Source organism: Prionailurus viverrinus, chromosome C1 (assembly GCF_022837055.1).
Source record: "Prionailurus viverrinus isolate Anna chromosome C1, UM_Priviv_1.0, whole genome shotgun sequence".
Lineage (NCBI taxonomy): Eukaryota > Metazoa > Chordata > Mammalia > Carnivora > Felidae > Prionailurus > Prionailurus viverrinus.
The window spans coordinates 24,364,194-24,379,090 of NC_062568.1; the positions used below are offsets into that span (position 1 = coordinate 24,364,194).

At 42.0% G+C, this 14,897-nt stretch overlaps 1 protein-coding gene across 1 annotated transcript in view; it reads right to left on the bottom strand.

Annotated features, from left to right (window-relative positions):
• Positions 1-9,539: 9,539 nt before the first annotated feature.
• The window catches only part of ADAM23 (ADAM metallopeptidase domain 23), a 176,790-nt gene continuing 171,432 nt past the window's right edge, over positions 9,540-14,897 (bottom strand). The window contains exon 26 of the mRNA XM_047868782.1: positions 9,540-12,887. Within this exon, the coding sequence (XP_047724738.1) occupies positions 12,839-12,887 (49 nt within the window). The 3' untranslated portion in view covers positions 9,540-12,838. The remainder of the gene's footprint in view (positions 12,888-14,897) is intronic.

The window sequence follows — 14,897 nt, forward strand, 5'->3', positions numbered from 1 at the left end:
ACCTAATTTACATAGGCACAGATATGGAAAAGCAGGTTATATATTCAAATATATATGTATATATAGATGTTTGTATGTATGTATGTATGTATGTATATGTACCTCCATCCCATCTTGGGATCCCATATTCAGATGAAGTTTCATACCTAACTAACATCTTGGGACACCCATTCATAGTTGACTTTGAACTAATGACCATGCAGAAAACTTCTAGACTCTAACAAAGATGTGACATCAGCCAAGGCATCGATTAACTCTTAGTGAGAAGTTTATCACTTCCTGTGTATACATTTGTGATTGTTTTCAACTTGTAAACCTGATCCAGAGTTGCTATCAGAAAACTGACCACTTCTGTACTCAAACATGACATCTACCTTGGACGTCCAACATAACTTGCCATCCCCAGCAGAAAACATTGACTTTGGAACAAATTTCTTGAGCTTTCAGTTCAACACCTCTGGCTTACTAGGTAACAGGAGCAAGAGAATTTTCGAGGAAATCTATGATATGACTATATGACCATTGCATTAATCCATTTCAAGACCAGAAGGATGTCAGGCAATGACCCACATAACCAGAAGCATGTGTTATTATTTTAACATTTCATCAAATGCCTGGCAGTTTTGGCAACACTGGTGAGCTGCTGCTTGTAAAGACTATTGAACCTCTTGTTTATCTGCCTCAGTTGTAAATGTTTAAGCCATAAAAAAACAGTAAAATTAAGGAGAAAATCAAAACAAACAAAACAAAGTTAAAGCCATGCTCGTATGCTAATAGACTCATGACCTGTCTCACTGACCATGTTTGAGAAAAGTCATATTCACAAACATGACCCACCTCATTTCTAAATCACTATAGTTCAACCACACTCTGTCCAGAACCATGATCCCACATTTATCCCTTTTTCTAAAATGGTTCCCAGAACAAGCATTAGCCCCATGATACATCCTATAGAACAGCCTCTCTCATACTGAATGGGGAATTGAAGGCATTCTCAGGCTCTCGTAAAATCTAGACGGGGAGAAGAGTATTACGAAGGGCTGGGATTATTCGGTTAGGGGTGCTTCCAGGTTTTAAATCTTTTGTGGTGGGGAAAAAATTCTCTTACTTCAAAAGCAAGATGTCAACATTATTTTTAGCTGTCAATCACATTTTATGCAAGGAACTCAGTTTTAGATATCGATCACTTTTTGTGTAAGGAATTCAAAATTCATCTTTCTCTTTCACTATAATAAAAGTAAATATACACAAAGTGTTCCAACCAAACTAATTCCAGAGCTATTTAACTAACCTTCAAAATAAGGTTTTGCCAAACAAAGAGATGATCCATGTTATAGCCAAACAAAGGGAAAGTCAGACAAACAAAGAGATGATCTATGTTATAAAATATTTGTAATAGTCCACTAATATAAGTGATATGTGAAATGTGGATATATGAATTGTTTGTCTTTCCGGGTAACTCACTGGAAATGGTACAAACTTTGATAGTCAAAGGACTTCTTCCAGGGACATTCATCTGTAATTCATTCATCTCTAAAAAGCAAAAGGCTTTTTATTTTATATGGACAACTACCTACTCGGTATATATATCCTGAGAACAAAGCCAAAATGGACTGAATTGACTACATTTTCCTCCTTTCATCTGAGCGTTTGGTCTCATATAAATATTTGAGTACAAGGTCTTCTCAGAGTTTTTTTTTTTTTTAACTTTAATAAAGAAGAATTTATTTCTTCATTTCTAACCATAGCTAATGAAATGCGGCTCTGGGCAATACATCACCAGGAAGGAAGAGGTTATACAACTTTCTGAGAATTCACTGAACTACAGAGTCGTTTTGATTACCTATAACCATGACTTTCTACTTGGATTGGCTTCTTTTATTTCCTTTGTTCAACTCACATTTCTCAAAATGCCCAACAAAATGTCTTCAGCACCTCCCTGCTTCTTTGTGTAGTATTGCGAATGTAATTTTGAGACTGAAGAACAATTGACGGCTTAATTGTGTTCCACCTTATGCCATGCATCTGCATTTACATCATTGTGGCCCAGGAGCAGTATTTTTCTGTGGAGAGCCACCGTGGTGTTGATAAGAAACAACCACTCTGCTGATAAATCAATATCTGGCTTCTTATAAGTATGGGAGTGTCATTCTCATCTCTCGTTCCTGGAATGCCAAATGCTCATAATTTCAGCTGTGGACTAAAGAAAGTGTAATTATGGTTACAGTAATGGAAGCAAAAGGATCTTTTTTAATCCATTCTCTTGCTATATGGAGATCCTGTCAAAAGTTTTTTCAAGGTTGGATATCCCAGTTTTCCTCAAAAAAATTAAATATATCCTAGTGAAGCTCCCAAGACTTGGGGGAGTTGGATACTCCCTTAATGGAAAGTCATTATTGATTTCAAGTTGGCTGGAATCATGGCTACCGCAGGAAGATTGGATTCACCCTCTCTTGCTACGTTCTGTCCTTGTTACCAATGGAATTCAGTTCCACTGCTGGTAGTATCTTTTAGCACATAGCGCTGATCTCATGGAAGTCATCTTCTTCCTCTGCTCCATTTATTCCATATTTTCGCCCAATCTCATCAGTTCTCTGTCTCCCTCACTCTCTTCCTTTCCCTTTCTGTAATATGTCTTCAAGAATTTGCCTCTAGTTTTATGTCTCAAATTATTACATCTATAGATGGTACTCGAGTTAAATATTTCCATCCTGACCCCTCCAAGATATTCTATGTCTTCATTTCACTAACCTGCTGGACAACTTCACCTGATTTTCATCAAGCCCCTCGATGCCAACAGATCCAAAATGGAATACATCTTTGCCCCTAATTCAGGATCTCCTCCAGGCTGCCCCCTTCATCCCAACTACCAGGTATCAAACCTGGCCTTCATCTTTTACCCTTCCCTCTCTCTTCCTTCCCACAACCAGCTGCCAGCTTCTGTTGATCCTACCCGTGTGATCTGCCTCTTTCACTCTTTTTTTTTTTTGCCTTTCCAGAGCCCAATGTCAATTCCTCATTACCTGGATCTGCGGTATGGGACTGGCATCCTAACCTGTCTGGATGGTACCTCCCATCTCTCTGACCCACAATCCATCTTATATACTACTGCCAGACCGCTTCCCTTACCCTGATCGTCATAAACCTGCTTCCAACTGCTAGAGAAATAAGTCCACACACGACAGTTCAGAATCTACAACTTTATCCAGGGCTACAGGTCAATCCTCACTTCCTTCCTTTCTTCCTTATCCTCTACGCTCTGATAAAACCCATAGCTGCTTGGCGACTGTCCCAGATGGGATTCCCTGGGAAGCAGACTCTGGGGCATAGTAGGGACAAGCTGTCCACCAGGGAGGGAAGGGAATAGGACTGGGCAGAGGGAGATGAACTTCTTCGTGGGCCCCAAAGAGGAGGGGCTCTTGGAGCTGGCCTGGCCCTGAGAGTTGTCCTGAGTCAAGGTGGAGCCTTGATAACCCCACATTGGGGCCTCGATAACCCCACATTGATCCACCACTGGATGTGGGCCGCTTCAACAAGGGCAGTTTTCTTCAGTAGAGGCAAACCTCAAAAGGATGCACAGCTGATGCCCACCTTCTGGCACTACTCTCAGCAGATAGAGGAATAAATCCTTTATGCTCCCTTTATTCCTCATGTGGATCTCCTTCCTTCACTTCTGTAGCATTTTCCTCTTCTGATCCTCCATAGTTTAGCTGCATTTCCTTTACCTAGTGTGACACTTTCATCGTAAATGGTCATTCTTCCCCTATTTCTCAGCTCCTTTATCAAACCATAACATCCTACAGGGCAACATCTGGGCATCATATTTCCTGACCCACCATAACTAGCCAAAGTGCCTTTATTAGAAGATTTTCATATTACTCATTGACCCAATGAAGTTCTTCTTCATACAGAATTGCACATAGCATTTCTGTAACCTTTCAGTCATCGGTTTTATAATGGAAAACTGCTTCACTCATCAGAGGTAACAGAAAAATTCTATCTCTTCTCTCACTTAATGTCCTGCAGATACTTCGCGCTGGTTTACGTATTCCCTCCCTCTTAGGTGAAATGCCATAGGACTGATTTTCAGGCTTTTCCTTCAGTCCTACTAGCCTCTCTCTCTCTCTCTCTCTCTAGTTGTACAAAAGGTTAACATTTACATTTAGAAATGGAAGATTCTACCATACAGATTCTCTGAACTTGGACACTCCCTGTCTCCCAGCGATGGCAGCGAGTAGTGGTTCCAACAGTACTCCTTGTTGAACCAGCCCCCAAGGGTAGGCAGCAAGTGATTCTCTCCAAGGATCTACCACTAACATCCACCTGCTCATTTTCCTGTGTTATATGTGCTATATTCCATGTTCTCCTGGGTTCCGAAAAAGACCCAGAATTCGATTGCCCGTGTCCTGAGTCTGCCTTGTCACTTACAGAACCCTCTTCGACATTGAGGTTTTTTGTGTTTTGTTTTTTTTTAACTGTAAAATGGGGATAAAGAGGGACAATAAAGCAATGTGGTTAGACCATGGACGCTGGAGCTTAGAATACCTGCGGTTTCATTCCAGTTCCACCACTACCTGGAGCCGCCATCTTTGTGCATCCCCAGAAAGCAGTGGAAGGACCACGAAAGACTTCATGGAGAAGGCAACATTTGAAGTGACACTTGGGGAGGCACTGAAATTTGACCGGGGCTGTAAGGGAAGTCTTCCCAGCAGAAGAAACAGGCTGAGCTAAGGCCAAGAGAGTAGAAAGTACTTCCTTGCCCTAATGATCTGATAGTCTCATGCTTTTTTGGAGCCAGCAGAACACAGAACATAGTACACAGGACACACACGTCTGAGCACACACACGTACACGAGAGGGGGACTGAAACACATCCTCAGAGAGACCCACTTGCTGCCTACTTTTGTGGGCTGCTTCCGTAGTGGTGAGAGAAAACAAATGAAAGATTCAAGAAAGTAGCAAAATACTGATGGGAGGGGGGTTACATCTTGCCGACTAGATTATAGTTGTTTTGATTTTCTTTGAATTTTGTTTGTTTTCCAACTTTTCTGCAATAGACATGTAGCTTTTCGTAATTAACCAGAAACAACTCAAGTTGTTCCTTCCTGCTGAATGTTTCAGCATCTCTTTGCTCAAAAATCTTTTCCCTATTTCCCTGGATCCAGAAAATTACATAGGACCTCTGGATTAGCTGATTCACACCTACATCCGATTGATTTTGAGAGTCAAAGACAGAAAGAAAGGCTGTCTTAAGAATCTAGTCGAGTACTTAAGCTTGCCAGGTCACAGACACTCATAATCAACCCCAGACCCTCTCTAACAGGTGGCAGACATGGCTTAGGATCCAGGAGTCACTAAGCGCCTTAATGAGCATTGAGACAAGGTCTCATTGAGCACTGAGGAATGAGCCCTGAGAAAAAGCCCATTTGCCAATGCAGGATTGGTTCATTGCTTACAAATGAACACATCTGAATAAGCTTGGCACACAAACCACCACCAACAGGATGTATCTTCGGGTGGCCTGCTTTCAATGGCTGTGCCGCCATCCACACAAAACAACGGTAAGTCAGCATTGTAAGTGGGAACTCATGTGAACACCTGCATGACCCTTCAGTCGGAAACCTACAACCCCGCCTGGGAGCAAGGCCATGTCTGTGTACTCACTGGGGCTGTCAGAAGATTTCAGGGGGCCATGTGCGAAAATGTCTCACTGATGTACGTTGAAGTTACATACTAGGGGCCAACAGGCTCAATCCTACACAAAGACAGGTTCTGGCTACATCACCTTGACCCACACAGTGCTTTTAAAATATGAATTGGCTGCACCATTTAAAAAATAGAAACAAACCTGGATTTCTGGCTCCTGTGAAAAAAACAAACGGAAGGGCCAAGGAAAGAACCAATTTTCCATGTGGTGACAATTGACTGGAGCTGAGTAAAGACAGGGTAAGTGCTCTCTAGCCCAGCTCAGTTTCCCCAGCCCTCTGGTCTCCTATACTGCACTGTTCTGCTCATTGTGATAATTTGCCAACCTTGCTTGATAGCCATTTCACCTACATAGGAAAAGCTACTGCCTAGAGTCCATTCGCGATCTCTGTGGGAGTTATAATCGCCCCATAATGCTATGTCTGTTGCTGCAGACCAGAGGCATCTCTGATGTCATTTACAATCCAAGTTACCTTTTTTGTGTCTTCACCATGAGACCTGGGCCTGAAGAAGCAAGGAACTCTCCTGCAAGCTCATTTACCCCCTGAAGACTGGAAGCTATTTAAAGCTCCAAAGAGAGCTGAAGAACCCTTGATATACTCCTGATCATTCAGGACAAAGATTTTTGTTTCATTTTGTTTTATTTTGCTTTGCTTTGTTTTGCCTTGTTTTTGTAGGACCAATAGATTTACTCAGCTAATTTGGCTTTCAATGATCATCACAGTCGGATAAATGTTCTCATAAGGGCGGACTCTGTGGGGTCACAAGTGCAGTCTTTGCAGCCACACCAAGGCAAGTGTGTGCGGACGCAATCAGCTGGCAGAGGAGCATCGGCAGATCCCAGCAGGACAACTATTTTCAGGTAATGAGGGATCATGGCATTTGCTTTCTCTCCAGAAATCACGTACGTGGCCAAGAACTTGTTTCAGTCAAGGAGCCAGACCTGCTGACAGGTTTCAGAAAAGCTCAAGGAATGGTGACCTTCTCCCCAAGGCATAACAGAGAGATAAACACCAACGTTAGTGGACTGGGAGTGCAATTGCACTTGGAAAATAATTCTGACCCTTCATTAATTGAAGGACTTCCTAATGATGCTTTAAAAGCATTTGTGGTTTTTATTCACCCCCTCGCTCCTGACTGAAATTAGTCAGGGATCTTTATGTGAAGAAAATATAGAAAGTCGACAACGATATATCGTCGACGTTAGTAACTGATGGCCCCAATTAAGACTGAGCCATGATGAGCACATCAGTGGGAAAATAGTTTAAAACTACAAGGTTCTGGGGCGCCTGGGTGGCTCAGTTGGTTGAGCATTTGACTTTGGCTCAGGTCATGATCTCACGGTTTGTGAGTTCGAGCTCCATATCAGGCTCACTTCTGTCAGCGTGGAGCCCACTTTGGATCCTCTCTCCCTCTCTTCTCTGCCCCTACCTCGCTCATGCTTTCTCTCTCAAAAATGAGTAAAACATTTTTTTAAAAATACAAGGTTCTGATGGAGAATCTTATAACAATCATCTCGCTGTAAGCCAAAAGAATTCAGGTGTCTGAAAGTTAGACTGAGCATTACAGGTTGTTCTTCTTCAAGATATTGATGAGTGAACTTGCATCAACCCAAATGAGCCCTGGTTAACATAACAATAAGTGATCATGGTACTAGGTCCAATGACACAGCTTTTTTCTCAAATGCCACCTCCTCTGTGAAGCCATTTTTTATCTCAAGGGCAGAGATAGGGTCTCTCTCCTCTCTTCTGAAGTGCCTAAGTAACTTATGTCTGCTAGGGCACTTATCACCTTGTTTTTACATGTGGCATCTGAGAGTGAGAGCTCATCACTGTGACCTTGAGACCTGGCACAATACTGTAGGATCTTTACAGATCAAGTGTTTGTGAAAGGTAGGAAGAAAAGAAGGAAGGAGGGAAGGAGGGGAGAAGACTGGAAGGAAATACGGACGCTTAGCGTTTCTTTAACCAAAGGTCTGAGCAGCTCTTCCTCTTGGTCTTGGCACGTCACTTCCTGTACCTTGAGTGTGTTTCCCACTTAGACTAGTGACCTCTTGTCATCTCTCAAGACAGTTCAAAACTCACTTCTTTCGGGAAGCCTTCCTGCATCCCTCTCCCGCCTGCTCCTCATCAGTTCTCCTTTCTCCCATTCCTGAGTTTGTCACATTTATCATGTCTCTCTCTGCTGAACTGTGAGCAAGCTTAGACCAAGAATTTCCTTTTGTTCCTTCAATTTCTACAAGGAGTTCTGGGCCTAGAGGCTTAGTAAATACTTGTTGAATGAATGAATGAATGAATGAATAGAAGGCCCTAACTCTTGCACATTAACCTAAAAGGTGCCCATTTTAAATTTCAAAAGCTATTTAAGAATTCCATTGTGAGCATATGGATTATCTACTTAATTATTCACAACAAAATTTTAACTCTAGGGCTGCTGTTCTGTGGCTAGGGAGTTTCTGGTTTCAGGCCACCTTTCTTAGTCAGTTACCAAGGGAGCACGGGATAGAACTCCTTTCAATGTCAACTTCAAAAACAGAATGACTAAAAGGAAAACGTATAAAAAAAAATCAGATAATTCTTTTAAGTTTATTTACTTATTTAGAGAGAGAGAGAGAAACATGATCGGGGAAGGGCAGAGAGAGAGACTCCCAAGCAGGCTCCACACTGTCAGTGCAGAGCCCGATGTGGGGCTCAAAATCACGAACCGTGAGATCATGACCTGAGCCAAGATCAAGTGTCAGACGCTTAACCAACTGAGCCACGCTGGTGCCCCTATTCATGTTATTTTAAAGGGCTCCTATTTTATTACATAAAATGACATAGAAACCAACGACTTATGGTGAATGGATATAAAATTTCCATGAGATTATTTAGCTTAGGTAGAAGAGGCTCTTTGAAGGGGATCCTAAGTAAGATGGCTGTGAGGATAAGCCAATGATAGCTAGAAAAACAAACCAGGTTGAGGTTATGCAAGGGAGGCAGAAGTTTAAGTCATATTATTAAGCTTGAATTTTATCTGATAGGAGATGAAGAGACCCTACAAACTTTCATCAGAGGAACGATGTGTTCAGATCAGCTTCTTTCCCTGTCAAGGTGATAGATGTAAGTAACATACCTGTGGCTGCTGAGGCCAACCCAAGGGATGGCAGTGAGGCTGGATGGAGGAGATACACTGAAAGATATTTATAAAGAAGGAATTGGTCATCAATTCCATGTGACGTGTGAGGAAATACTTTCTTCGAATGTTTTTGATAAAACGATTTATACAAATACTTCTATTTTCTTTATAGCTTGACTGTAAATTTGGGATCATGCCAAAAGTATTGCTAGCCATCTCCTTTTAGACTCAGAAGAGAGACACTAAAGAAAACTAAATGATAATGTGATCCTAAGGTGGGGTTTGGTTTTTTTTGCCCCTGATTTATAAGAGGCAGAGCATTTCCAATAAAACCAATGAAACTGAATTCTAATCAGGGATGTATTAATCATTAATCAGAGATTTTATTTTGTTCCATTGACTGCTTAAATTTTCAGTGAGCCTTTGACTGAGAAACCCGTGCTAAAACTCTTGATATCAGGCACACGGCCATTTAATCAACAATACAAGATAACACAAAAGGGTTTAAGAAAAATAATGACAGTATAAAGCTACAACATTCTATGTTAACAAAAATTTTAATACACACTTGTCTAAAAGATGCATACAGTGACTACTGAATCTCCATTCATAGGCAGCCAACAAGATTATGAATGAATTTATTAACTTCCAACAAAACTTCAGGTTGTACACTTAAAAAATTACAAACCATTTAGAAATGAAAATTAACAACGGAAGCAACAATGACTCTAAAATCTGATGGGATGACTTTAAAGAAAGGTTCAAGTATTGTTTGTAAAGTTCTTCAGACACTATAGTCTTTGAAAAGTTTGTGCATTTCCCATCTTTGCATAGTGAAAACAAAAACGGAAACAAAAAAACACGCATACCACTTGGTAAAACTCCACAGCTCCACGTGATTCGTGTTTCATAACATGCACCTATGGGTACTGCTCATTTATCTAATAGGAGTAGCACTAATTCAGTGGGCTCATGCAGTATCCCAGTGAGCAATGAAGTTAGCGCACACCTCCTCATCCAGGTGTCGTTGGTTAATGCAGCAAAGAATAGCAGGTGGAATGGGAACTTGCCATCACTTAACACTAACTCTTGTTGGGTAACATTACGACGGTGATAACGCTTGTGCTTTGAGCTCAAATTAATAAGAAAGGACTATTCTCACCACACACACACACAAAATCAGCAAACGAATGGCATGTGCAAGAGAAAAGACAACAAAGAGTCTGAAACGACATAACCGAATGCCACCAGAAACGATTATCATCCATTGTTTACGATTGGGATGGTTGCGTTCTCTTTCATATTCATACACACATGGCTTAAAGCTTGTGTATTTTACATATACACACAGATAATTTAACATTGGAACATAGGTTTGGTTACCTATGAAACTGCCAGTGTGACAAAAAGTTACACTGACATTTGCCATTATGTACATAATATTTGGGGACCACTGTGGTCTGATTTAAAACATAACATCGCACACTTACAATGTTGTTTGTGAAATGCTCAAAAGTTAATAGTAGAGATTCAACCTGTTTTGTAACCACCATGGTTTTGTTTCCGTTAAGTCACCATGGCGCCTCTGGAAGAGCAGTGAAATGTGCATGGTGTGCTTGGTAGCAGCTTGGAATCCACTAGTGGGTGGGATCCAGCGACAGACAGACAGAAACAATGCAGCGACAGGAAGAGATGCCAAGTAATCTGAGTTTCCTCTGGGCTGAAAGAGCCATCGCCACTAGGTGGAGGGATACAGCCTGTGTCTTACGAAGCCGAGATAAGGCTGATAAATCTTGTAGATAGCCCTGTTATTACAATATAAACAGATAGCTAGTTCTAGAGAAAGACCGCAGGCCCGGGTAGCACCTAGTACTCAGAAAGCAGTAACAGGATTAAGATGTTAGGCTGTGATCTACTGTAGCATACAGAAATTAAGGTTTCTGCTCTATGATTGTGAGACTTCCAAAATTAAATGTATCTGGGAAAAAAAAAACCCCACTGTTTCAAGCAGTAGATTTTTAGGACAAGAGTCCTAAAGCCTCTCCAAAGTCAAAGCAAAAGTTGTGAGACTGGTGTCATGAATCTTGCTGAAAAGCGACTTAAAGCTAAATCTAGCAAGTCACTGGGTTGTCATGAAGCAAACAGTACAACTGCGTGTCCTGTTCCTGAAAAGGGGACGTTAGGGAAGAGCGGGCTCTTTGGGGGCCGTCAGGAAAGCTCGTCTCTAGAAGGATGCTGACTGAAGGAATCACGTACAAGTTTTTATATTCAAAACAAAGTCAGGACCAAATTTCTTTATTGATGTATATACTTAACACTTGAACGGAAGCTGTCTCGATCATAAATGGAAGAAGAAGTCAGTGCAAATGAAGGAAACTCGAAGGGACTTGGGAACCCAGATTACATCCGCACATCTGCCTGGAGGCAAAAGAACACCATGAGCTTGTGAATAGTAGAATCCCATCATAATCCAGAACATTCCACAGACCAGGAACACACCATGGGCCCAACAAGATTTGCTGAAAACACAACACACAGACTTAAAGCCTATGATAGCGGTGCTCCCAAGAAGGTAATTGCTGCTTCTGTGTCCGTTCCCAGTTTCACAGTGGGGTTCTACCATATATATTTCGAGGCAGGAAAATGAAGCATGAATGAGATACTGACAGTAATAGATACAAATAAAATGGAAAGCTTAATTTTTCCCCCAAGTTTTTAACGCTTAAAAATTGTTATTTAATTTAAGGCTTTAAGTTTATCCTTCTTTCACATTAAAGACAGGGAAAGAAAATTGTCAAAACAAAAAACAAAAACCACGAGCTTGGCACTTCTGTGATTAATTTGAGAGGGCGTCTACTTTCTTACATTATGTACATACGTTTATAACGACATCAAAAAGTTTTAGACTTGTCAGTACATATATTTGCATTTACATAATTTGTGTATTTTTAATAAGGGTTATTTAGTTGTTTGTGTCCCCCCACCCTTTTGCTTATGTTTAGTTTCAAGCATTTCATTTCACTCAAAGCATTTCATTTGTAAATTGTACCTGTCTTGTGCCCAAACTCCCTTCATCTGTGGCTATGTCTGTCTTTGTTAAACAAGCCCCCAAATCACTGAACAACGTGTTGGTCTTGTGACGAGAGAAGAGAGAGAGAAAACAGAGAAAAGAACCCAAAAGATGGGGAGCAGACAATAAACTCAAATCTACAGAGAACCTTTACGAGAAAAATATTTCAGTACAGACAAGTGAAAATGATGTGTCAAAATCTCTTATTTCCATATTTACACTTATAAAAGGACTATACAGTAGCATCATTGTTCAAGTCCCAGCTCCCATTGGCAAAGGATGCTCGGTCCAGGAGAACAGACAACGGGGAAGTAAATCAACAAGAGCAGGGGTCCGGAGTCCTTCGTGGCCTGGTCTAGGCTAGGGATGGAGGGCCAGGCAGCCTCCACGCGTTTGCCTTTCATCTTCACCTTAGGAATTCAGTTGCAGGTTTGGCTGTGGGTTGGCTTGCTAGCTGCTTGTTGTATATATGCCATGCAGATTTGACCCTTTCGGAAATGAGATCTTTATGCCACCGGAGTGTGTCATCGGTAGGAAAGGGAAAAAAAATCATGCCAACTCATTTAGAAGATATTAAGTGCCGGCAGGCTGAGGAAAGAAAAAATCATTTGCTATTTCTTTAACGGTTCTTTTATTGCACTTCATTTTTTTGTTATTGTTCCTTCTTCCTTTAGTTAGAAAAAAAAAAGATTCTGTGAAATAGTTCTTTTTTATAACATTGTCTTTTATCCCCTTTTATTGACCGGCGGTGAGAGGGGTTCTTTGAAATTATTTCCCAAAAGGACAGTTTCTTTTTACCCCCGTCCCTGTCCCCCAGCTTCGGTTCTGTGGTCATTACCACCCAGCGTTCTTGTTTACAGACTTAACAGTTCCGGAAAGGGTGCTGTGAGTTTGTCACGCCCAGAACCCAACAGTGCGAGGCACCGCTCACCCGGTGCTGCAGCGTCAGATGGGGCCTTGCTGAGTGGGATCGAACCTCCTCTTCTTGACATTTCTTCCAGAGACGCAGGCGGAGAGAGAAAAATCCACAATATTAATCAGATCGTGGCGAGAGGAGGGTGATGATAATGACAACCACGCTAGTTCCAGAGCAAAGTAATCAACTCACACGGAGGCAGATTTCCCAAAATAACTTGAAACACAGAACAGCTCACACTTTCGAATGTCTTTACATCTCCACTAGAGTATATCCATTTGTAAAGACCAAAAGCGGCTTCGAGTTGTTCATTTTAAATCACTGGAAGCCTCCGCAGCCCAATTTGTCTCTTATTTCAGAAGTAAACGATCTAATTTTAACTAGATGAACATTACAGAGAGGGCTCTTCCTACATTGTAGGGAGCTCTTAGGGGAACTACGCACAACTCCGAAGGGCTTCGAGCTGCTTCCTTCCAGGACTTGAGAGTTCTGTGTCAGCGGATCGGCCTTTGCCAAGACGGCAAGGAGCCTTGTTCTATCTTGCTGCCTTGGGTGTGTGAGCTCTTACCCCACCATGGAACAAGCATTTTTCATATCTACAGAGCTGAAAACCAGAGTGCACAGTAAGACGGCACACTCAAAGGAGAATGGACACGGGCTTGGGTTAGTTAAGCGAATGTAGCAGTTAAGCTCGGTGGAAATAAGCAAGTTAAAATGCCTCGCTCTCAGTGTCCAGTCTCCTAAAAAGTGGTTCCTGTTGTTTAAAAAGAGAAGAGAAAAGAACCAGCAAGACACTACAAGGCAACAACAAAAGTTGGTTGCAACCTCCCCATGGTCTGGCTTCATGTGGGGCATCAAGCAAGGGGGCTCATGCATTTAGTGTGCGCGCTGGGCAGGTGCAATGCTGTTGCCACCGCGGCGTCATGCAAAACTGGAGAGCGAGGGGTCCCCGAGCCCCCTCTCGCCCCTGCCCACTCGGGGCCGGCTGAACACCCTTCCAGCCCTCCGTGCCGAAAAATGACAGTGTGTTCCTCCTCCCCCGCACGTCATTCAAAATTAAAACAATACCAAAGCTCAAAATATGTATAAAGGCATCCTGCAAAGTGCTCATTTCTCCCAGATGGCCACTTTGACGCTTCTCTTTTGAAATAGCAAAAATAAAAAAATCTTGAAAGAAAACCTCCCTTTTCTTTGAAAAGTTTTCATTAAAATGTCTTCATTAATGGCCTAAGCCTGTGGTTTGTTGGCCTAGCAGGTAATCCATTGCTGCAAACTCTATTTGCAACAGTGCTACTTCCTTTCTTCCCTATTCCCCACCACCTCCAAGAACCTTCTCTTGTGTCAGTATTTTCTAAAGCAGCCATTGCTGCTGCTTTGAGACCAAAAGGGACGTCCCCCTTAATGCATCTTAATGCATCCCCCTTAATGCACTGAGCTCGTTCGCTTCAGAGCACAGGATCTGTGCCTACTACCCACACACTCACAGCCCTTAAAGGTAGATGTGTCAAGATCAACTCTACCCATGAGTCAGGTGGGGAAAAACAAAGATTGCTTGACCTTGCCAAATGACCCTGAAGGACCAGGGGTTCCGGCCAATTTAGCTCTGTATTGCTGGAATTGAAGAGAAATGTGAAACTAACATCCCCTCAATTAAAACGAATGTAGAGGAAAGATCAAGGGAGCTAGTGCTGCGCATGCAAATGACTACATTGCTCACATCTAAATTCCCTTATTCAAATTCCGGGAATGGCAGATAAGTAGCCATGTCCAAGGTCTTAAATGCAATCCAGTTCGTTTTTAAGTGGAGATATGAAATTCCATTTCAGCCTGGCATACCGTCAACCCCCAGTGCCCAAAAGATCGTGCTCCTTTGAAGTCAGCGTTTGAAACGTAGATTATATTATTTTAAAGAAAACATATTCTACAGGATGAACGGTTTCCCAGGTCAGACCAAGAAGCCAAATCATCCTGTAGAACCATTATTTCTATGGGAAAATGGACTCTGAATACCAACAGGGCACTATATCTCCTCCACAGATCCCCCAGCAGGAGGAAGGCAGGGCCCCGTGATGACGGCAGAGAGGGACC